The sequence below is a fragment of the Phyllostomus discolor genome, chromosome 12 (assembly GCF_004126475.2).
Source record: "Phyllostomus discolor isolate MPI-MPIP mPhyDis1 chromosome 12, mPhyDis1.pri.v3, whole genome shotgun sequence".
Classification (NCBI taxonomy): domain Eukaryota; kingdom Metazoa; phylum Chordata; class Mammalia; order Chiroptera; family Phyllostomidae; genus Phyllostomus; species Phyllostomus discolor.
The window spans coordinates 29,142,343-29,167,781 of NC_040914.2; the positions used below are offsets into that span (position 1 = coordinate 29,142,343).

At 43.1% G+C, this 25,439-nt stretch overlaps 2 protein-coding genes across 3 annotated transcripts in view; both read left to right on the plus strand.

Annotated features, from left to right (window-relative positions):
• Nucleotides 1-25,439, plus strand: part of LOC114510901 (zinc finger protein 211-like) — a 251,805-nt gene that overhangs the window by 59,598 nt on the left and 166,768 nt on the right. The window lies entirely within an intron of this gene.
• Nucleotides 9-17,092, plus strand: LOC114510866 (zinc finger and SCAN domain-containing protein 4-like). 2 transcript variants are annotated; one of them, XM_036013467.1, is made up of 4 exons: nt 9-99; nt 14,676-15,159; nt 15,661-15,826; nt 15,918-16,898. In XM_036013467.1, the coding sequence occupies exons 2-4, from the start codon at nt 14,764-14,766 to the stop codon at nt 16,658-16,660; spliced, it is 1,305 nt and encodes a 434-aa protein (XP_035869360.1). In that variant the 5' UTR covers nt 9-99; nt 14,676-14,763; the 3' UTR covers nt 16,661-16,898. The 2 variants fall into 2 exon arrangements, with proteins under 2 accessions (XP_035869360.1, XP_028385163.1); XM_028529362.2 differs by lacking the exon at nt 9-99 and having other exon boundaries at nt 14,607-15,159; nt 15,918-17,092.

Here is a 25,439-nt window from a genome sequence, read left to right on the forward strand (position 1 = left end):
CTTGGGTAAGGGCAACAGATAAGTGAGTGCCTCCAGCCAGTCAGTAGCTCAGTTTTTGATCCAGGATTACCCAGTTGGCAGTTCGGTCTTCTCAAGGAGGTGAGTTGCCAGAAAGAAATAACAATTTCTAGTTTTGTTCTTGTGTTTTGTGCATGTGCATGTGGGTGTAATTTTGGGGTGAAGATTCCTAGGTATAAAGATATGCGGTTTTTTCAGGAAAGGAGTATCCTCTACCTTGACAACTGCTCTGGCCTAAAAGGGCTCGATGTTGTGGATTCTGTGTAAAGGCCTGGTCTGATGGTTTTCCTCAAAAAGTCTGTATGCCTGTGTGGGCTTGTTAATTGTATGTTTCTAGTAATTCATTTTTATGGCTTCTTGGGAAAGTATTGGTCTATGGCCTATTGGGGTGGGGGGTGGCGGCTAAAATTCAAACCTACTAGCTGAGCCTTATTCATATATTAACTCACTGAGCTCTACCGACAACTCTGGGAGCTGGGTGTGTTTAGAACCCTGTGACACTGATGGCACCCGGTGGGTACTCGGTCTGGATCAAACAGCTGGTTCCACATTGGAAACCTGGCAGTCTAGTTTTTAATGCCAAGGTTTTTACCACTGTGTTTCAAAGCTGTGTCCCTGTGGGATGTCTACAAGTATGACCAAGTGGTGGTTTGTGTGCGCCTGGAGTAGTCCTGAAAAGGAGAATTTTCAGGGAGGACCAGAGAAAGGATAGGGTACAGAAAAATAAAAAAGGCCAGTATACCTGGAAATTAGAGAACCACACACAACACCTAAGATGGTGGGTGGAGGGGTGAGAACAGGCCTAGGCAAGGCCCCTAGGACCTGGGAAGGACTTAGTACTTTTCCCTCAGGGCAAAGGAGAGTGAAACCCGCAGGATTTAAGAAGATTAGCATTAATTAGATTAAGGTCACCTGGAAGTTTAAAAGGGAAGACTGTTGCCTTTTCTCTGGGATCCTTTTGGATTCATCTTAGCCTGTTATTAATGGGATAAAGGTGCTTAATTTGATCAGACAACCTGATGAAATTAATTAACAAATATTAAACAACTAATCAGTTCCTTTACTGGGCCCACGTAAGACTCCCACTGTTCCCTCATTCTTTCTGTTTTTATGTTATGAAACTTGTCAGGATGGGCGGGGTAGGACAATTGGGAACCTAGTTACAATTAGCATTTTAGACTACAAATATGGCCACCATTTGGACTACAAGTAATATGGCAACTGAACTCTGACCCGAAGGAGCTGGTGACGTCAGACCAGGAGCCACCAATGATATGTTGCTCTTTGTTCACCAAGAACCAATCCTTGGCTCCCGCGCGAAGTCAACCCATATAAAACTCCCACCCTTTCCCTTCTCCCGCGTGGTCTTTTCTTAGCCCTTTCTCCGGGTGGAGAAAACGTCGCCCGGGAGCACAAACTTCCAAATAAAACTTATCCGCCTGTTTCCATGGCTAATTGGCTGTTTATTTCCTCGGCGGGGTCTAAGAAAACTACATTTGGTGCCGAAACCCAGGAGGAGTCATTGTTTCCTGAAGACTGCTCCTCTCCCGGCTCCCCAAGGAGGCCTTGTGGCTACCCCACCAGTCTGAGCACCGAATCAGGGTAAGTGCTGCGGTCCCTCAATTTTTTGGTCCTTGGATTCCGTCTGTGGGAAAGGCTGCTTTCCTAACCGAAAATCGTGGCGCTGCGTCGGGGTAGCCCTTCCAGGAGATACTGTTCTCCTGGGATTTAAGTCTAGGAGAAGACGTTCTCTAGGCTTGGATCCCCTTTCTGTCTGATTTGGTCTGACTTGAGTTGCAGGACGCCAATTCTCAGTCACTGATCTTCAGTCCTTGGAATCAGGAATGGGAGGGCAGGGGTTCAAACCAGACCCTAAGTCGCCTCTAGGGTGTCTGGCCTCAAACAGAAATGACTAATTTTTCTGTCCATTACGGCCTGGCCGTTATATCAGTTCAGTAATTGCAAAATCTGGCCCCCCCTGAAGGCACTTTCAATTTTGTTACCCTTACTAACCTAAATAATTTTTGCCGATGGATTGGGAAAATAGTCTAAGGTCCCCACATTCAGAGCTTCAGAACTTTGTGCTCCCGCCCGGACTTGTGCACCCATTGTTCCATGGCACAAGTTCTCTTGCCCTGGAAAAATTCTGAATCTGCTCTCTCTCCAAAACTAACAGCTCCGGAGCTTCCTGCCTTCTTTTTCTGCCTCTCCTGAAGATCTTGTTTCCCTCCCTCTGAGGGCCTTTCTCCCTCCTCCTTTCCCCCCTCCCTACCAGCTCCCTACCAGCGGCCTTCATCCGGCAGAGGCCTATTCCTGGGGGAGGGGGGAAATGCTGAGGCTGTGCCAGAAAACTTAACTCTTTGTCTCCAGCCGACTGAAACACAGTGACAGTGAGTATGTTATCAGCAGAGGCTGCCTTTCTCACCTTCAGAGTTAAGGAAATGCTGTGCTGTTGGGGGGGGGGGGGTTCAAAGTGCTAAGCCTATGCTTGGAAGTAAAAACAATGAGATCTGAAATGAGTGCTCCGGTTATGCCCGAGCCCCAAAGAAAAGAGGCAGCCTCCCCCGGCCCAAATCTTTGAGTGTCTCTACGTAAGTGGGAGCCTTGCTGTGGTGTCTGAGGTCAATCCCTAAAACGTTCAGGGGCCTCATAGGGAATTCCAATTATGGTAATTAAACTCCGGCTGGTCCGGGAAAGTGCACTTAAGGGCTGGTCACCCAGCACTCCAAGTCACCCTGGCTGTATTAGTCAGGGGAGAAACCGAAACGTAAAAAAGTTAGGGATAACCAAAGGAATAATGGCTTTTGGAAGCCCTGCACACAAGCAGCTTTCTCTCTCTTTCTTCCTCGGTAACTTCTAACAACTCAATTTACATCCGAATACCCCTTGCAAAAACTGAAGGGAGTGGACAGTGTTATGTCTGCTGGGCAAATGTCTTGCTTTCTTTCTCTCAAAAAATGGCCACACCCCACGGGCACGGATCAAGCATTTAAAAGCCACAAGGGTGCTCGGAGCAACAAAGATACCTGTGGGAGGTTACTTTAAACGTAAACTGAAAAAAACCCAAAACACTAGGTCTCCTGCCAACTGCAAGTGAATGTTCACGCGGCTAGAGGCACACTATAAAAGCATACACTGTCTCATCCCTGTGGTACATTCCCCACTTAGGTGTAGTCTTTAAGAAAAGAAAGCAAGATTTTAGCCTGTAGTGGAAGTCCTGCCTTTTCCAGGCTCTGTTCTCCTAACTAGGTATTTTTTGTTCGAATTTGCCTCAAGTATTTTCTCCTTTCTCTGACTACATTTGCATCTCTGACTACTCTCATACCTGTCTGCTTTACTAAGTAATTGCTGTGTTTATTTCTAGCCAGACAGCCATCTAATCTAAAACCATGCCTTTGATCCTTATTGCGTGCCCAGCAGGAGGTGATGATATACCTTACCTGCCTAACTTAAACCTTGCATTCGATTTCAGCTTTATATTGGGCTTGGCCCCACTATGCCCACATTGTCTAGAAACAATGGTACAAAAAATAAAATTTCATTCCCTCCTTGACTGTAAAACTCAGAAAGGAAACTGAGGAATTAAGACTTTGGAGCCCTGGTTGGCATAGCTCATTGGATTGAGCGCGGGCTGGGAACCAAAGTGTCCCAGGTTTGATTCCCAGCCAGGGTACATTCCTGGGTTGCAGGCCATAACCCTCAGCAACCGCACATTAATGTCTCTCTCTCTCTCTCTCTCTCTCTCTCTCTCTCTCTCTCTCTCTTTTTCTCTCTTTCTCCCTCCCTCCCTCTCCCTCTCCCTCTCCCTCTTCCCTCCCTAAAAAAAATAAATAAAAAATAAATAAAATCTTAAAAAAAAAAAAGACTTTGGAGCATTGTAAACTTCTAAACCTGGGAGCTACTGTAGGTCCTCAAAACAATAGAGTAATTAACTGACTACTCAAAACAGCAGGGTACCTGCCTCTCCAGTGCTGCGGAGAAGGTAACATTTTAAACTGAGGTGTTTTGGGGTTTTTTTTCCAGCTGTGCCTGAGTCCTAAGCCTATTATCTCTGCGGTTTTTTGTTTGTTTTGTTCTTTTTCCAGCCTCTGTCCTGAGCAGAGCATGGGGCTGGGCACCGCAGCACCCAGAGTTTTCATAATGCTGGCAAACAGCAGCTTATGGTGTTTTTTTTCCTCCTTTAAATAGGGCCGTACTCGGGCACACGTGCCTTTCTCAATAGTTAACCAGCAGCAGTACAAGGAAAGGCTAGCAAACTTCTAAAAATTCCTCTCAACTCATCAGTAACTTCCATATTTTAACCCTTGCCTTTATTATGGCCTGGAAAGACCTTTACATATTTCTAACTAATTTGGGGAAAAAAACCCTGCACTCTTCCAAAACAAACTGGTAAAAGCCTTTCAAAAATACACTAATATAGACCCATCGTCTCCAGAGAGACAGGTATTAATGCGTCAACACTATAACTCAGTCAGCCCCAGGCATTCGAAAAAACTAAAAAAAGGCAGAGGACAGTCCTCAAACCCCCATCTGAGACCTGGTAAACATGGCATTTAAAGTTTTTAACAACCGGGACAAAAATGCTGAGGCTGCCCAACAAGTGCACCTGCAGCAGACAGTAGCGCTGCAGCCCTGAGGCCTGCCGAAAACCCAGGACGTCACAGCCCAGGGCCGAGTCAAAGTCCGGGCCACCGAAAGAAACGCTGCCAGCAGCCTGCTTCAAATGTGGTAAGGAAAGACATTGGGCCTGCCAATGTCCAAACCCTCAACCAGCCACCAAACTGCTTCAACTGCTGGCAGCTCGGCCGTTAAAGAGATGCCTGTTCCCTTAAAGACTCATTCCGGCGCCTCTACACGGGGAACCAGCCAGCCAAGGTGAGGACTCCTCTCTGGCCTTAAAGCTCTTTGGCTTCATGGGCAGCTGACGCAGCCTGGACTCAAAGACACTCATCACCCTTGCCGAGCCCATGATAATGGTACAAATAGTGGGTAAGTCTATCTCATTCCTAATGGACATAGGAGCTACCTATTCAGTCTTGCCATCACATCCTGGTCCCCTTACCCCTTCCCAGATCTCAGTCATGGGGGTTGATGGAACTCTAACACGCCCCTTATCACTTGTCAGTTTAAAAGCCAAATTTTTTAAGCATTCTTTTCTGATTATTCCACAATGCCCTATACCACTGCTAGGACAAGGCCACTTGGCCAGCCTGGAAGCTATTTTACAGTTTCAGGAGGTCTCAAATAAGGTCCTTATAATTATGCTAGCTTGTAAAGACAAGAAGGAAAATAATATCCCAATGCAGGTTTTACAAAAAGTAAATCCCTTAGGAACTCAGGTTCCTGGCCAGGCCAGCACTGCCCAACCAGTCCAACTCTGCCTTAAGCTGGCCCCTGCCTCAGAAAAGTGGTCAGCGCAGCTTGTAGGAAATACCCAAGTCTGCTTTACTCAAACACCAGGTTCTCCCAATTAAGTTTTTACTGATCCTCCTCCTCCTTGCTCACCCATGCCTGTCAGAAACCATTCCTAAACTACAAAACAAATACATTTGGAGATTCTTCGTGTGTAAGACCGGTAACAAAGATACACAGGTGGTTTCTCACCCAGTCACTTCCGTGGATTGCCCTCCCTCCAGTTGCTCTACATCCATCCTTCTCGCTGCTTCCAAAAGTAGCTTTAAAGGGCTAGACAGCTGGATTGCCCCATACGGATGGCATGCTCCCTGCTTCCTGTATGATCAGATGGGTAGTAATTGCAAACTCTGGCCAGACATAGGAAGGCTTCCCCTACTATTGCAAATACCATGAATAGAAGACTCTCCAGCCTTGGCGCTTTACTATTAATAACCCATGGGACTCCAAATGGGAGCAGGGAGTAAAGGGAAAACTACCAAAGCTTCTCCTGTTCACATCCCCAGAGTTCCATTGAAATATACCAAGCTCTTATTCCAGGTCCATGGATTAAAACCCTACGTCAAGGTATTTCCCTCCTAAGTCTTACTGATACAGGAAATATTACTGTTTCTTATGTGCTTATCTCGATTGTTCTCCGATTGCAGCCATCTCCATCCCTAATCCTCTCAATGTCACTGACTCCCCCACACCTTTCCTCTTAAAGGCTGTATCTCTTCTCTAAGATCTGGATGCCAGCCGCAGGTATGTTATGCCACTGATAGCACCTCTTCCTGCAACCAAACTATTCCCATATCAGGTACCACCACCAGCCCCCTGGTACTTTTTTTTTTTTTTTTTGGTGCAATGAAATGCTGCTGTGAACCGTTAACTCTGCCTCTGCCTTCCCCTGCTTCCTGACTGTGCTGACCCCACAGCTTATGCTTTATGGAGAGTGGAAGCTCAGGGACAAACTAACCAGGCATGAAGAAATACAGGCCAGTATCCCTGCTCATACTAGTAGATAATAATCTTCACAATCCTGCCAGCAGCTGGAATAGGCAGTGTTAGGTTAGCACACAGTCTCTAAGCCACTCGCCAACTACGGGCTGAGTTGAAGCAGGCCCTTAATGCCCCTGCCACCTCTCTAGCATCTTTGCAGAGACATAACCTTGGTAGCCCAGGTTGCTCTCCAGACTCACAGAGCCCTGGACCTACTAACAGCAGAAAAAGGAGGGACATGTCTTTCTGCAGGGACATTGCTGCTTCTATGTAAATAAAAGTGGCCTAGTAGAGGGAAATGTCAATATCCTACAGGATCTCAGGGACAAATTACGCCAGGACCCTGCCTCTCTTGAAACGATAACCCTGTGGTGACATTCTTTACTCTTTACCATCCTGGCCCCGGTCCTAGGGCCACTCATAATAATCTGCATACTATTAACATTTGGCTCCAGTTTCCTGAAGTTTCTCCAGGAAAGAACTCGTGAAGCCTCCCGGGTTACCTTCAGCCAGATGCTGCTTCAGGCCCAAAACTACTCCTGCCTATCCCTGACAGCTGATCTCTTGCCCCTCCTCTCTACACCCATTCTGACAGCAGGAAGAAGCCAGATAGACCATGTCATCCCCTTGTCCGTATTACACCAAAGAAGTTAGGATGGGCGGGGTAGGACAATTGGGAACCTAGTTACAATTAGCATTTTGGACTACAAATATGGCCACCATTCGGACTACAAGTAATATGGCAACTGAACTCTGACCTGAAGGAGCTGGTGATGTCAGACCAGGAGCCACCAATGATATGTTGCTTCTTTGTTCACCAAGAACCAATCCTTGGCTCCCTCGCGAAGTCAACCCATATAAAACTCCCACCCTTTCCCTTCTCCCGCGTGGTCTTTTCTTAGCCCTTTCTCCAAGTGGAGAAAACGTCGCCCAGGAGCACAAACTTCCAAAATAAAACTTATCTGCCTGTTTCCATGGCTAATTAGCTGTTTATTTCCTTGGTGGGGTCTAAGAAAACCTTACAAAACTAAAAAAGGGCCTGGCTGGGTGGCTCCATTGGTTGGAGCATTGTCCCAATATGCCAAGGTTGTGGGTTTGATCCCCGGTCCAGGCACATATGATAGTCAGCCAATGAATGCATAAGTAAGTGGAACAACAGAAATTGATCCTTTTCTCTCTCTCTCTCTCTCTCTCTCTCTCTCTCTCTCTCTCTCTCTCTCTCTCTCTTTAAAATCAATAATAAATGTTTAAAAAATCAACATGGCCCGGTAGCTCAGTTGGTTGGAGGGTCATCCTGATACCCCAAGGTTGCAGGCTCAACCTCCAGTCAGGGCACATACAAGAATCAACCAATGCATCCATAAATAAGTAGAACAACAAACTGATGTTTCACTCCCTTTCTCTCCCTAAAGTCAATTTGTATAAAATTAAATTAAAAAAAAACAGATAAATGTAAAGATTTAAATTTGACAAAAGTAGTGAAGCAGAAAGAAATGTTCTCAAGGAAAAGTAACTTCAAGGAGGAAAAATCCATGAAAGGTGAAGGAAAGTTTCCTAAGAGATCATAGGACTAACAGAGGTGTAGCTGCAGTGGACAGACACATGTCTGTGCCTAAGTTAGATTTTTCAGCACAACTCATTTACATGGATCCCGGCCCATCTCTTGTTTTTCTGTACTTCTTCTAATACTAGATTTTCTTACATTAATTAAAAGACTATACTGTAGACCATTCATTGCCTTCATTTAATGGCATCAAGTTAGTGTCACATTTTTTACAAATCAAACAGCTGTTTCTCTCCATCTCTATTGGGACACTATTTTGTTGCTGTATTTGTCAGTCTTTGTGCCATTAGGACACTGTCTTCAGTATTAGTAATAGTCACAAAATGAAAATTTATTATCTGGTTGTGTAAACCCTCTAAATTTTTTCTTTAGAAATATCTTTAGCCCAGGCTGGTATGGCTCAGTGGATTGAGTGCTGGTCTGTGAAACAAAGGGTTGCTGCTTCGATTCCCCATCAGAGCACATGACCGGGTTGCCAAACAGGTCCCTGGTGCAGGGTACACAAGAGGTAGCCACACATTGCTGTCTCTCTCCCTCTCCCTCCCTTCCCATCTGTCTAAAAATAAATAAGTAAAATTTAAAAGTGTTTTTTAAAAAGAAATTTCGTTTATTTTTTTGGCCTTTTGATACCCGTGTCATTTTAGAATCACTTTATCAATTTTCACACATAAATTCACACAAATTCTCTGGATTTTCTGTGGAATTTCCTTGAATATATAAATCAATTTGGAAATATATGACATTTTCTATAACTTCCAGCCTTTTAATCAATCCACATACATGGCTTTTCTTTCCATATATTAATTTTAAAAGATTATATTTCTTTTTAGAGAGAGGGAAACATCGATGTACTAGAGAAACATTGATTGGTTGCCTCTTACATGCCCCCAACCAGGGACCTGGCCCAAAACCCAGGGATGTGCTCTGACAGGGAATTGAACTGGTAACCTTTTAGTTTCCAGGCCAACACCAACCCACTGAGCCACACCAGTTAGGGCATATATTAATAATTTGTATTATCAATATAGACACCTTACATATCTTTAATTTTTTCTTATTTATTGTCCTGGCTGGTGTGTCTCAGATGAGGTGTTGTACCATAGACCAAAAGGTTGTGTGCTTGATTCCCAGTCAGGCACATACTCAGGTTGTGGGTTTGATCCCCAGTTGGGGCACAAATAAGATGGCAACCATCAATGTTTCTCTCTCTCTCTCTCTCTCTACCACTAAAAGCAATGAGAAAATGTCCTTGGGTGAGGATAAAATAAATGAATAAAATATAATTTTTTAAAAATTTATTTTAGAGAGAGGAAGCAGGGGGAGAGAGAAATATCGATTTGTTGTTTATACATTTATGCATTCATTGGATACTTCTTTCATGTGCCCTGACAAGGGATCAAACTTTCAACCTTGGTATATTAGGACAACATTCTAACCAACTGAGCTTCTTGGCCAGAGCTTGCATATCTTTTATTAGATTTGTTTGTAGATATGTGGTGTTGGTAAAGGAAGTGATACAATTTTTGCTTTAACTTTATCTGCTTGTCTTATTACAGAAATTGATTTTGGCATCTTGAACTGTATCAGGCACCTTGCTATATTCTCCTAGTCTAGTATTTGTAAAATATTTTGGATTTTTCCTTCAGACAAAATTAGGCCATCTACAAATAATAGTTGACATGTTTTCTGATTTTATTTCACTGGTTTAGGTACCAGACAAATGTTGTATAGATTGATAATGGGCTTCTCTCTTTGAGTCTCGAGGACAAAATATATAAGAATAATTTTTTTCTGTACTTATTCTGTTTCTAGTATACTAAATGTTTTTCTCAGCATTGCATAGTGATTTTCTTGAGCATATCTAATATATCTCCTAAAATACATTATGTTTGTTCCATTCCAAGGGTAATTCATACTGCTTTTTGAAATTTAACCCAACTTGCATGTAGAAGATAAAAGCTGTCTATTCATGAGGTGTTTTCCTTATGTATGACTCGGTTTGATTTTCAGATATTTAGTTTAGAATTTTTGTGTCTATGCTGGTGAGAATTATTGGCCACTATTGTTCCTTTCCATAATGTACTTGTAAGGTTTTGTTATCAGGAAGGCTGATTAATTAAGTCCATTAATTAAAAGAGGATTATCGAAGAGACTTCTGGCAAGATGGAGGAATAGGTGGACGCACCGTACCTCCTCGTACAACCAAGATTAGAAAAACAATAATTTACAACAATAATTTACAATCAGAATAACACCCAGATCTGGCAGAGGATTTATCTGAATGGAAGTCGGGCAGCCAAGAAGTTGAAGTAGACGCGTTCATCCGGACTGGTAGGAGACAACAAGCCGGGCGGGCGCGGGGCTGGCTCGGGTTGGCGGCGCACGGAGGTCAGGGAAAGTTTGGCGCGAAATCGGGCGACAGCCATCTGGGGCGCAAGAACGCAGCAGTGATCCCTGAGTACGCAAGCTGCGGCTGGCAGACCCAGAGGGGCAGCAATTGTGGACCAGGGCAGAACTCGCAGCCCGGAAACCCAGACAAGGGTCTGAGTCCAGGAGAACGGAACTATCGCCATTATTTTCTCCCGTCCCGTCCCGCCCCGCCCCCACATATAACGTCACAATCTAGCGACTGGGGTGCCCAGCCCCGGTGAACACCTAAGGCTCCGCCCCCCAATGTAACAAGAGCAACCAGACTGAAAAAAAAAAAAAGGACAGACAGGGGAAAAATATGTTTTCAACAGAGCAGATCAGTCCCCCAGGACTCATCCTTTTGAGCGACCAAGAAATAGCCAATCTATCAGATGCACAGTTTAAAACACTGGTGATCAGAAAGCTCACGGAGTTGGTTGACTTTGGGCGCAAATTAGATGAAAGGATGCAGGTCACCATAAAAGAGATGCAGGAAGATACGCGGAGGAGAGCCAATAGTGAAAGGAAGGAATCTGAGTCTCAAAACAATACAGTGGACCAGAAGGAAGATACAATCAACCAAGCAGGAAAGCATGATGAAATAAGAATTCAAAAAGTCGAGGAAAAGCTTAAGAACATCGAGGACACCTTTAAACGTTCCAATATCCGAATTATAGGGTTACCAGAAGGGGAGGGGCAACAAGTGGAAAAGTTATTTGAACAAATAATAAAGGAGAACTTCCCCAATCTGGCAAAGGGAACAGTCTTCCAAGAAATCCAAGAAGCTCAGAGAGCCCCAAAGAAGTTGGACCCAAGAAGAAACACACCAAGGCACATCATAATTACATTAGCCAAGGTAAAAACGAAGGAGAGAATCCTAGAAGCAGCAAGAGATAAGGGGACAGTCACCTACAAAGGAGTTCCCATCAGACTGTCAGCTGATTTCTCAAAAGAGACCTTGCAGGCAAGAAGGGGTTGGAAAGAAGTATTCCAAGTCATGAAAGACAAGGACCTACATCCCAGATTGCTCTATCCAGCAAAGCTCTCATTTAGAATGGAAGGGAAGAAAAAGTGCTTTCCAGATAAGGTCAAGTTAAAGGAGTTCATCATCACCAAGCCCTTATTTTATGAAATGCTAAAGGGACTTACCTAAGAAAAGAAGATAAAGAAAAGACATGTATAGTAAAAGGACAGCAAACTCACAAATATTAACAACCACACCTAAAGCAAAACCAAAAGAAACTAAGTAAACAATTAGAACAGGACCAGAACCACAGAAATGGAGGGCACATGGAGGGTTAGCAGCAGGGGGGTGGGAGGAGGAGAGAGGGGGAAAAGGTATAGAGAATAAGTAGCATAGAATGTAGGTTGAAAATAGATAGGGGGAGGGCAAGAATAATACGGGAAATATAGAAACTAAAGAACTCATAAGTGTGACATATGGACATGAACTAAAGGAGGGAAATGTGGGTGGGAGGGGGTACAGGAGGAGGGGAGAGAAGGGGGGAAATGGGACAACTGTAATAGCATAATCAATAAAATATATTTAAAAAAATTTAAAGGATTATCTCTGCTCTTAGAGAATTCTGGTAAAAATTAACGTTATTTCTTTCTTAAGTATCTTTCAAAATTCACAAATAAAATACCATATTTTGCCTTGTATAATGTGCACCCACATTTTTGTGTGCATTATACATGAGATTATTATACCTATGGTATGTAATCATTGTATCCATGTATAATGAGCATCCTTATTTTTCCCTTAAAAAAAAGGGACAAAACAGTATGCATTATACACAGCAAAATATGGTAATCTGAGCCTGAAATTTATCTTTAAAAATATATTTTATTGATTATGCTATTATAGTTCTCCCATTCCCCCCTTCACTTTCCTCCACCTTGCATACCCTGTCCCACCTATATTCCCCCCGTTTTTTCTTTTTTTTTTTTAAGATTTTATTAATTTATTTTTAGAGAGAGAAGGGAGGGAGATAGAGAGAGAGAGAGAGAGAGAAACATCAATGTCCAGTTGCTGGGGGCCGTGGTCTGCAACCCAGGCATGTGCCCTGACTGGGAATCAAACCTGCGACACTTTGGTTCACAGCCTGCACTCAATCCACTGAGCTACGCCAGCCAGGGCTATTCCCCCCATTTAGTTCATGTCCATGTGTCATACTTATAAGTTCTTTAGCTTCTACATTTTCCATACTATTTTTGCCCTCTCCCTGTCTATTTTTTACCTGCCATCTATGCTACTTATTATCTATACCTTTCCCCCTCTCTCCTCCTCCCACTCCCCTGTTGCTAACCCTCCAGGCGATCTCCATTTTGTGGTTCTGTTCCTGTGCTAGTTGTTTGCTTAGTTTTTGTTTTTGTTCTAGGTGTGGTTGTTAATAATTGTGAGTTTGCTATCATTTTACTATACATGTTTTTTTTCTTCTTAGATAAGTCCCTTTAACATTTCATATAATAGGGGCTTGGTGATGATGAACTCCTTTAACTTGACCTTATCTGGGAAGCACTTTATCTGCTCTTCCATTCTAAATGAAAGCTTTGCTGGGTAGAGCAATCTTGGATGTAGGTCCTTGCCTTTCATGACTTGGAATACTTCTTTTCAGCCCCTTCTTGCTTGTAAGGTCTCTTTTGAGAAATCAGCTGACAGACTGATGGGAACTTCTTTGTAGGTGACTGTTCCCTTATTTCTTGCTACTTCTAGGATTCTCTCCTTCATTTTTACCTTCGGTAATGTAATTATGATGTACCCTGGTGTGTTCCTCCTGGGGTCCAACTTCTTTGGGATTCCCTGAGCTTCCTGGACTTCCTTGAAGTCTATTTCCTTTGCCAGATTGGGCAAGTTGTCCTTTATTATTTGTTCAAATAAGTTTTCCACCTGTTACCCTTCCTCTTCTCCTTCTGGTACCCCTATAATTCGGATGTTGGAATGTTTAAAGATGTCCTGGAGGTTCCTAAGCCTCTCCTCATTTTTTTGAATTCTTATTTCTTCATTCTTTTCTGTTTGATTGTTTCTTTCTTCCTTCTGGTCCACTCCACTGATTTGAGTCCCAGTTTTCTTCCCATCACTATCGGCTCCCTGTACATTTTCCTTTATTCCACTTAGCATAGCCTTCATTTTTTTCATCTACTTTGTGACCAAATTCAACCAATCCTGTGAGCATCCTGATCACCAGTGCTTTGAACTGTGCATCTGATAGGTTGGCGATCTCTTCTTCACTTAGCTATATTTTTTTCTGGAGCTTTGATCTGTTCTTTTGTTTGGGACATTTTTTTTTTATCGTCGCACCTGTTACGTATGAGGGGCAGAACCTTAGGTGTTCACCAGGACGGGGCAACCCCGTCGCTGTGTTGTGACGCTGCAAGTGGGGCAAGGGTCCAAGAGGGAAAAATGGCGCTTGCTCCACCCTCTTTAGGATTTCAGTCACTTCTGCTGCTTCCCACAAGCAAACTGGGCCTTTCTGGTGCTCAATCCCAGGTGGGTGGACTTGTGTATGTTCTAGAACCCCGTGGGTCTGAGAGTCTCTCCTGGTGCCTCAATGCCCCACAGGTGTTTTCAATTGGCATTTTGAGGTTTTGTTTCCTGGTGCTTGGACCCTGGGTTGCTTGGTCTGTCTTGCCTCCCAGTTTCTCCTGGTTTATCTGTGCAAATGTGGGACCACCTGGTCCGCCAGCCACCCTGCCCACCAAGCCCCTCCACAATCCACCCGCTGCCGCCTTGTGTGCCCGGGGTCCACCAGCTGCTGCTTTTTTTTTTCTTTTTTTTTGCCGTGACCCCTCTCCTCATGGCTGCCCGACCCCATCCCCCATATCGGTCTAGATGAATGTGTCTACTTTAAGTCCTTGGTTCTCGGACTTCCATACAGTTCAATTTTCTGTCAGTACTGGTTGTTTTTTGTTTCTAAATTTTTTTTTAAGATTTTATTTATTTATTTTTAGGGAGGGAAGGGAGGGGGCGGAGAGAGAGAGAGAGAGAGAGAGAGAGAGAGAGAGAGAGAAACATCAATGTGCGGTTGCTGGGGGTTATGGCCTGCAACCCAGGAATGTACCCTGGCTGGGAATCGAACCTGGGACACTTTGGTTCCCAGCCCGTGCTCAATCCACTGAGCTACGCCAGCCAGGGCTTGTTTCTAAATTTTTGATGTCCTCATTTTGGTTATTTGAGGAGGTACAGTGTCTCTACCTATGCCTCCATCTTGGCCAACTGAAATTTATTTATTTTTTAAGTATGCCAGTGACAGAATTAAATACATGTCTCTCATCTCTCTTTTATTTGTAGCTCACAGTTTTTTAAGCATCCAGCACTATCAACACAGGTGTTCAAGAACAGAATCCTGAAAGTTGAGTCTCTGAGAAATATTGCAAGAATGGATTTAGATCTCAGGACTTCATTTCTCTATGAACCATGTGGGAATGACTATAGGTCAGAAAATGTGGACTTTACCCCCAGCCAAAGACCTGCTCTCCAAAAGGCAGACAGGGGCCCTGGGTTCCAGAACACTCAGCTCAGCTCATTTCAGAATAGCAATAACATGTGTGCAAGGCAGGAACTGCAAAGAATTTATAAGTCATTTCACTCGTGGCTGCAGCCAGAAAAACACAGCAAGGATGAAATTATTTTTCAAGTGGTCCTGGAACAATTTATGATCAATAGGCACTGCAGTGACAGATCCATGTTGAAGGAGAAATGGGAAGCAAGTGGCAAAAACCTGGAGACATTCATGGAATGTCTGAGTGATGATTGCATGAAGTCTCCTGGCTTGGTGAGTAGAGGGTTCTGACCCTGGGGTGAGGGGCAGAAGGGACAGAGAATAATTACAATCTGTTCGGGATGCCCAAAGTAGAGAAAGAGTTACTATAGACTCAGTTATTAGTCCTTACTACGGGAATCTACCATCCTAAGTAAGCAAGAATAAAGAAGTTTTCTAGGCATTAATTCAGTGGGACATAGAAAAGCCAACATTAATTTATGGTGATTTTCATGGTGAGGTGGTAGGAGGACTCGCTAAGAGACTGTCAGTTAAGCAGAAACTCAAGGATGAGAAGAAATGCCTGAACATGAGCTGGTTTTTCCCTCAGAAAACCTTGGTTTTTTTTCATTAGGAATGAAGAAATCAGAATGAAATATAATGCAAGTAGAGCTATGGGCAGAACAAAGAGGAGTAGGAGCCTGCAGTATAGAGATTTAGGAAGACTGACTGGGTAGGTTTCCCACGCAGTAGGCCTTTCTTTTTTCTTTTCTTTCTTTTTTTTTTTTTTAACAGGTACACGTCCACATGCAGGGACAGGAAGCCCTCTTTTCTGAGAATATGCCCTTAAGAGAAGTCATTGTTCATTTAACAAAACAGTTGGCAGCAAGAACCCCAACAGTGGCAAACATGGGGACACCCTTCTGGACTTCCCACAATGCTTCTCTGCAAACAGGACAAGGTGAGTAAGGGGGGCCCAGGGACCACAGGGATTTACCATGTAAACTCTTTTTTGGGTACAGATTTGCTCAGTCACTTCTTTATACTCACAGGAGATGAGGATAAAGAAAATGGTGGCAACATTTTGAAAACTACTGAACTAAACGACAATATTACTGGTCAAGGCTATCAAACACCACCCCTGCTCATTATCCAGGAAGAGAACTATTTTGGGCCTGGAGGGGAAGATGTTTCTTTAGAGAATTCACTCAGCTACAGAAGAGTAAGTCTAAGTCCCTCTAGGTCCCAGGAAGGGTCCCCAAAAGGACCTTGTAATCAAGATGTCCTCATGGAGGTGAGGCCAGCATTCCTCTCCAGGCTGCACCAGGTCACCCCTGAGCCTGATCCTACCCATCAGAACAATGCTGGAAGCTCTACACGTGGGAGACGCCAAAGAAGATTCCACAGAGCCCGAAGATCATACCAGTGTGACAAGTGTCTCCAGATCTTTAGGTATTTATCTCAGTTAATAGTGCATCAGAAAAGACACAATAATGAGAGGACATTTATTTGTGCCGTGTGTGACAAAGGCTTTGTCCAAGCCTCAGACCTAAAAGTGCATCAGAAGATTCATGCGGAAGAGAAGCCTTTTAGGTGCAGCACCTGTGGTAGGCCCTTCAGCCACAGAACCAACCTTCTGGCTCATGAGAGAATCCACACTGGAGAGAAGCCCTATGCATGTTCTGTGTGCCAGAGATGCTTCCGCCAGTCATCCACCTACCACCGCCACCTGAGGATGCACCAGAGAACTGCCTTCAGACGTGTTTCCTCCACATTTGAAGCTTCCTCTGGGTAATGCATATGAATATGCCTGCGACTATGTATATTTCCATAGTACTTCTCTATTTAGAACATACTTTGTAACTTCTCGATCACATATTCCATTCATTTACTCCCCCTCTAAAAATGTAAGTTTAAGGAGGGCAGGGAATTTCTGTTTTGTTCAGCAAAGTGTCTCAGGTGCCTACAAAGTGGTTGACACATTTTAAATGACCAATAAATACCTGTTGAGTGAATGAAAGTATAATGTTTGTGTTGTTTACTTTTTAAAATCTAGGAAGGTGTCCCATGTGAAAAGACAGTGAGCTGCAATGCCAGGACATGAACTCTACCTGCATCCTAGTCCTCTGTCCACACCCTTTATTTTCATGGATCCACAGGCACCTAAAATCATGGGGAGGGGAGGTGGGAACTTGGGGATAGGCCTTGGCCCATGAAAAGGAATCAATATATTCAAATGATATAATAATTTCTTTAATCCATTGGAAATATCAATAGCTAAATGCGACATGAATATGACTGGTAACTGAAAGTTGCAGAATGCCATTTTATGAACAGATACCATAAAAGTGCAATATTATCCATCCATATGTTGCAAAGATGACAGGTGTGGTGGGGGGCGGTGAAGGAGCTTATTTGCCCAACTAGTTTGAAAAGGCAGTTTAGAGAAAAAAATTATTCTGTGCAGCACAGAGGCAAAAGCACATGTGCTGGTTATTCGGAATCCATTTGTGAACTGGTGTCCACTAGGAACTGGGGCTCCATCCCGCTGAGAAACTGAAAGGCGCCATGAAGGAATGGCTTGAATCATGGAAGAGAGCAATGTGCCAGGTAAATTGTGACATTTCCCTGTTTTCCTCTCTACATTCATAGAAGGGGGGACTATTGGGTTGCAGATAAGGCTCCACTGTGTGGAGAAGTTGCCTGCCTTCTGGGGCTGTATCCAAGAGTTTTATTCTATTTTTTTATATTTTTATGAAATTTATTAAGATTGTATTGGTTAATAAAATTATATAGGTTTCAGGTGTACAATTATACATATAATACATCACCTACATATTGTATTTTGTGTGAAAACCCCAAAGTAAGTCTTTTTCCATAACCATTTATCCCCCCTTTACCCTCTACTACCCCCTAACCCCCTTTACCTCTGGTAATTATACTGTTTTCTGCGTTAATGAGATTTTTTTTTTTTTTTTTTGCTTAATCCTTTCGCCCTTTTCGCCCAGCCCTCCCAACCCCCTGCTCTCTGACAGTTCTCAATATCTATTATTCTGTTTCTATCTTGTTTGTTTTCTTCAATAGATTCCACATATGAGTGAAATCATATAATACTTTTCTTTCTCTGACTGGGCTTATTTCATTTAGAATAAAACTCCAGATCCATCTATGCTGTCTCAAAATATAACACATCCTTATTTTTTATGGCATAGTAGGATTCTGTTGTATAAGTGTACCACTGTTTTTTTATCTTTATTGATTTTAGAGGGAGAGGAAGCAAGAGGGAGAAGCATTGATCAGTTGCTTCCTATATCCACCCTCAACAAGGACTGAACATATAACCCAGGTATGTGCCCTGACTGGGAATCAAACTCCCAAACTTTCAATGTAAGTAACTTCACCACAACCAACTAAGCCACACTGGCCAGGGTGTCCACTGCTTTTTGATCCACTCATCTACTGAGGGGCCCTTGGGCTACTTGTAAATCTTGGCTATTGTAAAGAATACCGCAATGAACATAGGGATGCATATATTTTTTTAAATTAGTGTTTCAAGTTTCTCCAAATATATTCCAGAAGTGGAGTCACTGGGTCATAAGGCAGTTGCATTTTTAATTTTTTAAAGTAATTCCATACTGCTTTCCACAGTGGCTGCACCAGTCTTCATTCCCATTAACAGTGCATAATGGTTCCCTTTCCTCCACATCCTTGCCAGCACTTGTTTGTTGATTGATTGATGATAGCCATTCTGACACATGTAAGGTGATATCTCATTGTGGCTTAATTTGCATTACTGACTGGATATTTTTTCAGATGTGTGTTGGTCTACCATATTTCTAAAATTAATAAATATAAATTAAATATAAATATAACTTAAAGAATCAAATACAAATTCAATATAAATATATATATTTTTTTCTTTTTTTTTAGGGAGGGGAGGGAGGGGGTAGAGAGAGAGAGAGAGGGAGAAACATCAATGTGCAGTTGCTGGGGGTTATGGCCTGCAACCCAGGAATGTACCCTGGCTGGGAATCGAAACTGGGACACTTTGGTTCCCAGCCCGTGCTCCATCCACTGAGCTATGCCAGCCAGGTAAATATATATATTTTTAAAAAGAATCACAATACCAGTGTCACAGGTTCGATTCCCAGTCAGGGTACATGCCTGGGTTGCAGGCCATGACCCCCAGCAACCGCACATTGATGTTTCTCTCTGTCTTTCTCCCTCCATTCCCTCTCTAAAACTAAATAAATAGAATCTTAAAAAAAAAGAGTGGCTGAGAACCTTAAAATAAATTACAATACCAAGATTAGGCTCAGTCTAACTCAGACTTCAGTGTCTCTTGATAAAAATTATCTGAAGTCTTAACTCTTTTCCCCATCCACTGAGGTGTCCTCAGAGCAATTCATACCACTGTCATTGAATAACTACATAATCATTATTAATAGCTCTCTGTAAATCATATTTCAAAGATGTTTTTATTAATCCTCACCCAGGAATATGTTTATATGGGGGTCTGGCAGAAGTAGTGCCATTGAGTGTGGTTGGTAGGGTACATAAATGTCTCACACAGAATAGACAGCAATTTGAACATTTCACCTAAAATTTCATGTGGTGCTTGAGTGTGATATTGTTGTGTTATTGAATTACATGCTTATGATTTTGTAATAAAAGATTTTTATGTAATAAAAAGGGTGTTATTCATGCCAGACCCTGTAGATTTTAGAAAGAAAGGAGAGGGGGAGAGAGGATGGGAAAAGAAGAGAGAGACAGAGAAACATGGATTGGTTGCCTCCCTTACCCACCTAGTTGGGGATCTAAGCCCAACCCAGGAAATGTGCCCTGAGTGGGAATCCAACCCACAATAATTTGGTGCACAGAACTATGCTCCATCCAACTAAGCAACCTGTCCAGACCTCACATTTTTTCTGATGTATCAATTCCATCCTTGACACTTTGCTGCCTTGTCACTTCATCTGTAACTTCCCAGCTCCTGGCCACCTACATGTTTGTGGCCTGCCTGCATCACCTATTTCTCTGCACGGCTCCCTCTGTAGTACTCTCCGCCATTGACCTATGCATGGGTTAATGAGGTGTGCATACATCCTTAAGTAGTCCTCAAATACCAGCTACTCATTTATTGAATTTTACTGGGCAAAGGACATGACTAACCTCCAGTACATCTTGCCCATGTCACCAGCAGACAAGCCCTGCTGAACACTGTTAGCAGAAGACGAGTTGGAGATCCTGCTTCTTTTCCATGTGACGCTTACTGTCTTCATGTCCTTTTTCTGGTGAGGTCTCCCCTACTTTGTGATCTTAGAGGTTTAACTGCACAGCAGCACCTTATTCAACCTGCCTCCAGGTCTCTTACTTTCAGCCAATCCCATGGAACTGACATAGTATGCCTGACACACCTTTGTAATGGGACTTCCTTACCCCCACCAAAATCCATACCCATTTCCTAAGCATTTGTCTGCTTTCAGGTTGTTGACATAAACTGGAAGGTGAGGAGGCCCCTTCTGAACAGAGTGTATCTGTAGAAGGAGAGTCACAGGTCCATTCTTCTAAAACAGCTCCAATAACCCTGAAGACCCATCCCTGTGAGCAGTGTGTCTCAGTCTTGAAAGGTATTTTGCACCTGACTGAGTTCCAAGCAGCATACCTTGAGCAGAAAACATTCTTCAGTGACACATGTGTGAGTCATGTCAGTGCAAACCATCACCAGCAACAGAGGCCTGCCAGTGGAGAGAGAAGGCCATATGGACAGGGCCTCATTTGTGACCAGATGTAGCTTGTATGTATCACGACAACCTTTTATCTGTAGGGAGGTTTGGGAAGATGTTCCAGCCACATCAGGCCTTCTTGAGGCCACTCCTAACACTGAGAAGCCACCCAATGGCAGTGGGAATGGGCAGGCCTTTCACGGAAAAAATTACCACCAGTGGGATGAATGTTAAAAAGGTTCCAGCCACAACCAGAAACTCGTTCAACATGAAGGTGTCTGCTCTGGAGAAAGGCTTAATGAGTCTAGCGAATTTGGAAAGTTTTTAGACCAATCTGTATCATCATTTGACACAGGACAGTTCATAGTAGAGCAGTGCCCTAAGAGACTAGGGATCATGGCAAGTCCTTCAACACAAACTCTGTCCTCATTCAATACAAAAGAAGTCACACGGCAGAAAGGCCACATGAGTGTAATAAATGTGGGAAATCCTTTAGACAATGCTGACACCTTGTTCAATACCTTCGAGTTCTTTCTGGAGAAAAGCCTTATGCATATGGTGAATGTGGGAAATCTTTTAGCTATAACTACCCTCATTCTACACCCAAGTGTCCATACTGGAGAAAAGCCATATGAATGTGGGAAGTCCTTTAGACGATGCTCTTGCCATATTGAATATTGTTGAGTACATTTTCTTGGAAAGCCTATAGTCAATCCTCTAGCCCACAGGTGGCAAACACAAGGCTCCTGAGCTGAATCGGCCCTCTACCTTGTTTTATCAGCCTGGCACCTTGTTCCTACTTGGTGGCAGCACAGAGCTCTGGCTTAACTGTTATGGAGTAGTTACATTTACACAGTCCTAAAATTACATTCAGCCCTTTGAAGGTAACCGTGAGGCTGATGTGGCCCCTGATGAAAATGAGTTTGACACCCCTGCTCTAGCCTCCTTCAACACTGGAGAGTGCACACTGGAAAAAGACCTTTAGAGTGTAGTGAATGTGGGTCACCTTTTAGGCTCAAATCTTACCTTCTTCGACACCAGATAGTTCACATAGGAGAAAAGCCTTAAATGTGCTGGGAATGTTATTTTCTAACGCACTATCACATTACTGGAAATTAAACATTTCTTAGTGGAACATACACTGTGCTACATTCTTTATGTGTTAGATGCAAGAGGCTTTAAGGAGCTGCATTGCCCTTTCTAGCCTGCCCAGGACTGTTACTGGATTGATGTCACTATTTGTGGCCAGTGTTTTGACTGAAGCCATTTCACCTCTACCACCTAGCTCGCCTGCACAGCTGCCTCAGTTACAATCCCAGCATGGCTCAGGGAAGCTGGCCTCTCTTCTTTCATTTGCTTGAAGATATTATGAATACTCTGATCTCTTGGTGAGATCCTCATTCCTTTCTCTCTGGCTAGAGAATGGCATTGACCCAGTGTTGGTCCAGAAAACCCATCCTCAGCTAAGAAGGTATGCCTCTTTCAGGGACTATGTTGTTCTCACATTACGCTGTGATGAATTTTTCCAAGTCCTCATTTATAAACCTGGGAATTGCTTCTGTATAATGAATGATCTGGTGTATGATCTTTTTGTAAAGGTCTGTTTGCTGTTGTACCTTTAATTTTGGTGCTTCTGTTTAGTGCTTGGGATGATTTGAAAGCAGAATTTTGATCTCTCAGCATGTTGAGGTAAACAGGTTTTGTGAGGATCCCAAACTTCCTGTGCTTTAGAAGGGACAGAATGATGAAAGAAAATCACTTTGTCCAATATAGGTTTATTTTGAGTTGCTGGCCAAGTCCTTAAAAGAAAGACTGCATGAATTTGTGATCTGAATTTGCATCCTTAAGCCCTGATTATTGGGGAGGTCAAAGGTCACCCAGTAGAGGAAGCCTTTGTTGCATTTTCATGAACAATATGAATTTTATTTTTTTGTTCACAGTACTCACATATATTACATAATTTCCAGCAATTTTGAGGGCAAAGGAATGATGTGCCACGATGTACAACATTTTATAGGAAGTTTCATTTATTTTAAGACTCTAAGCCCTGGCTGGCGTAGCTCAGTGGATTGAGTGCGGGCTGCGAACCAAAGTGTCACAGGTTTGATTCCCAGCCAGGGTACATGCCTGGGTTGCAGGCCATAATCCCCAGCAACCGCACATTGATGTCTCTCTCTCTCTCTCTATCTCCTTCCCTTCCCTCTCTAAAAATAAATAAATAAAATCTTAAAAAAAAAAGAGTAAGCATTAGGCGGAACCACAATTAGGACAGAAATATTGATAGTGTATTAATAATGGGTGGAAGAATCTACCATAAATAAGATGGAAGTTGCCTCTTCTGAAAATTTATTCACAAATGTTCCAGGAACTGTGGCTTGTGTGATTTGTATGTGTAGACCTTCTCAGGACCCCCATATCTGTTTCCTGAAGCTGAGGTCTTTTGCAGAGAAACTAATCTAATGGTTTTGTGAATTAAGGAACCTCTTTAGGATGTTCATGTCAAGGCTGTTGTTCTACAAGTGAGAAAACAAAGCTAGAGGGAAGGATGATCCTGTACCAGGGGTGTCCAACCTTTTGGCTTCTCTGGGAATTAAACATTTCTTAGTGGAACATACACTATCCTACATTGGAAGAAGAAGAATTTTATTGGGCCACACAATAAATGCACAAACACTAATGAAAACTGATGAGCAAAAAAAAAAAAAAGTTTGAAGTAGCCCTGGCTGGTGTGGCCCAGTGGATTAAGTGCCAGCCCATGAACCATGGGGTCACCGGTTTGATTTCCAGTCAGGGCACATGCCTGGGTTGCAGGACAGGACCCCAGTAGGGGGCACAGGAGAGGCAACCACACATTTAAAAACAAAAGGTTTTAAGTAAATTTACTATTTTGTGTTGGGACGCATTCACAGCCATCCCAGGCTACATGCAGCCTGAGGGCTGTGCGTTAGACACCCCTGCCAGTAGTCAGTCCCAGGATGTGTCTCTTGTGGCCCCGTCAACATTCCTGATGATTCAATAGCAACAGTTGTCACTTCTTGGTGATATTTGCTGCTACTGAGGCAAGGCTGCCCCTTCTAGGTCATAAGGGGAGGGGTAGTAGAGTTCACATAGGGTTGCCATTTTAATTTTCTTTTTTTAAGGATTTTATTTGAGCCCTGGCTGGCATAGCTCAGTGGATTTAGCTCGGGCTGTGAACCAAAGTGTCACAGGTTCGATTCCCAGCCAGGGTACGTGCCTGGATTGCAGGCCATAACGCCCAGCAACCGCACATTGATGTTTCTCTCTATCTCTATCTCCCTCCCTTCCCTTTCTAAAAATAAATTTAAAAAATATTAAAAGAATAAGGTTGTGTATCACATGAAAAGTAAAATAATATTATAAAAAAAGATTTTATTTATTTTCAGAGGTGGAGAGGGAAGGAGAAGAAGAGGGAAAGATACATTGATGTGTGAGAGAAACATCAATTGGTTGCCTCTCGCATGCCCCCAACGGGGCACCTGGCCTGCAACCCAAGCATGTGCCCTGACTGGGAATCAAACCAGTGACCTTTTCGTTTGCAGGCCGGTGCTCAATTCACTGAGTCACACCGGCCAGGGCTCTTAATTTTCTAAGAAAAGAGGGATATCTAGGTATTTATTTGAAAAATTTTAAAGCTTTATTCAAGTGTATGTACAGGTGACATGCAACACAGTGCACTTATCTAATGTGGACTGTTTGCTGAGCTTTGATATACAGATAAAGCTGTGAAACTGTCACACATGACATGAATTTATCTGTCACCCATATAGATATTTACTTCCTGTTCTTTTATAATCTCTCTCCTGTCTTCCCCAGTTTTTTAGGCAATCATTGATTAATCTTTCCTTTTAAGGTACATTAGTGTGTTTTTGTAGAGTATTTTTTCCTGATCAGGTTTTGTTAAAAACAGGGGATGGGGCTCAGTTCTTGGCTGCTGCCTTCCTCATGGATCGAAGGACTTTGTGGTCCTCTCTGTTCCTCTTGGCACAGGTATGTGTCCCCACTCTATACTTGATGAAATTCAAGGCCCTCTTTTCCTTAGACTTTTGAGGTCCATGGCACACTGCTCATAGGATGCTAAACCATACACCTCTGGGATTATATGCCACACACACTTGTACTTGGTGAGGTACTCATGGTTCTGCCTGTGTCTCAGCTTGGGCATGTTCTTGGTCACCTTGTGGCCCTGTTGAGGCCCATGGCCATGGGGTAGCACAGAGCCATGGCTGTTGCTTCCCAATGGCTGCTGCAGCTTGTACGCAGTATAATTTTATAGGCATGGTAAGGTGTACACTCTTTAAAAAAATATGGTTACCTTCATGCTGCAGAGTGACTTTCAATTCAAACTAATGCTTATTTGAATGGTTAGTTCTTTTTATTGCTGAGTAGTATGTTCTCTAGATAGCCACTTTATTTATTCACTTATCTGTTTGTGGTTTGTGTTAATTCCAGGTTTAGGAAATTAAAATAAAGGTACTATACATATTTGTATTAATTTCTTTATATGGATATATGTTTTATTACACAAACTGTTACAGTGTCAGTGGATGTTTTACTTTTTTTTTTAAAATGTGTGGTTGCCTTTCATGTGCCCCCTACTGGGGACCTGGCTGGCAACCCAGGCATGTACCCTAGACCAAACGTGGCGAACACAAGGCCCTCTACCCTGTTTTATCTGGCCTGGCACCTTGTTTGTACCCGGCGGGAGTGCTAAGCTCCTTGCCCCTAGTTAAGGAGTAGTTACATTTATACAGTCCTAAAATTACATTCAGCCCTTTAAAGGCAACCACAAGGCTGATGTGACCCCTGGTGAAAGTGAGTTTGACACCC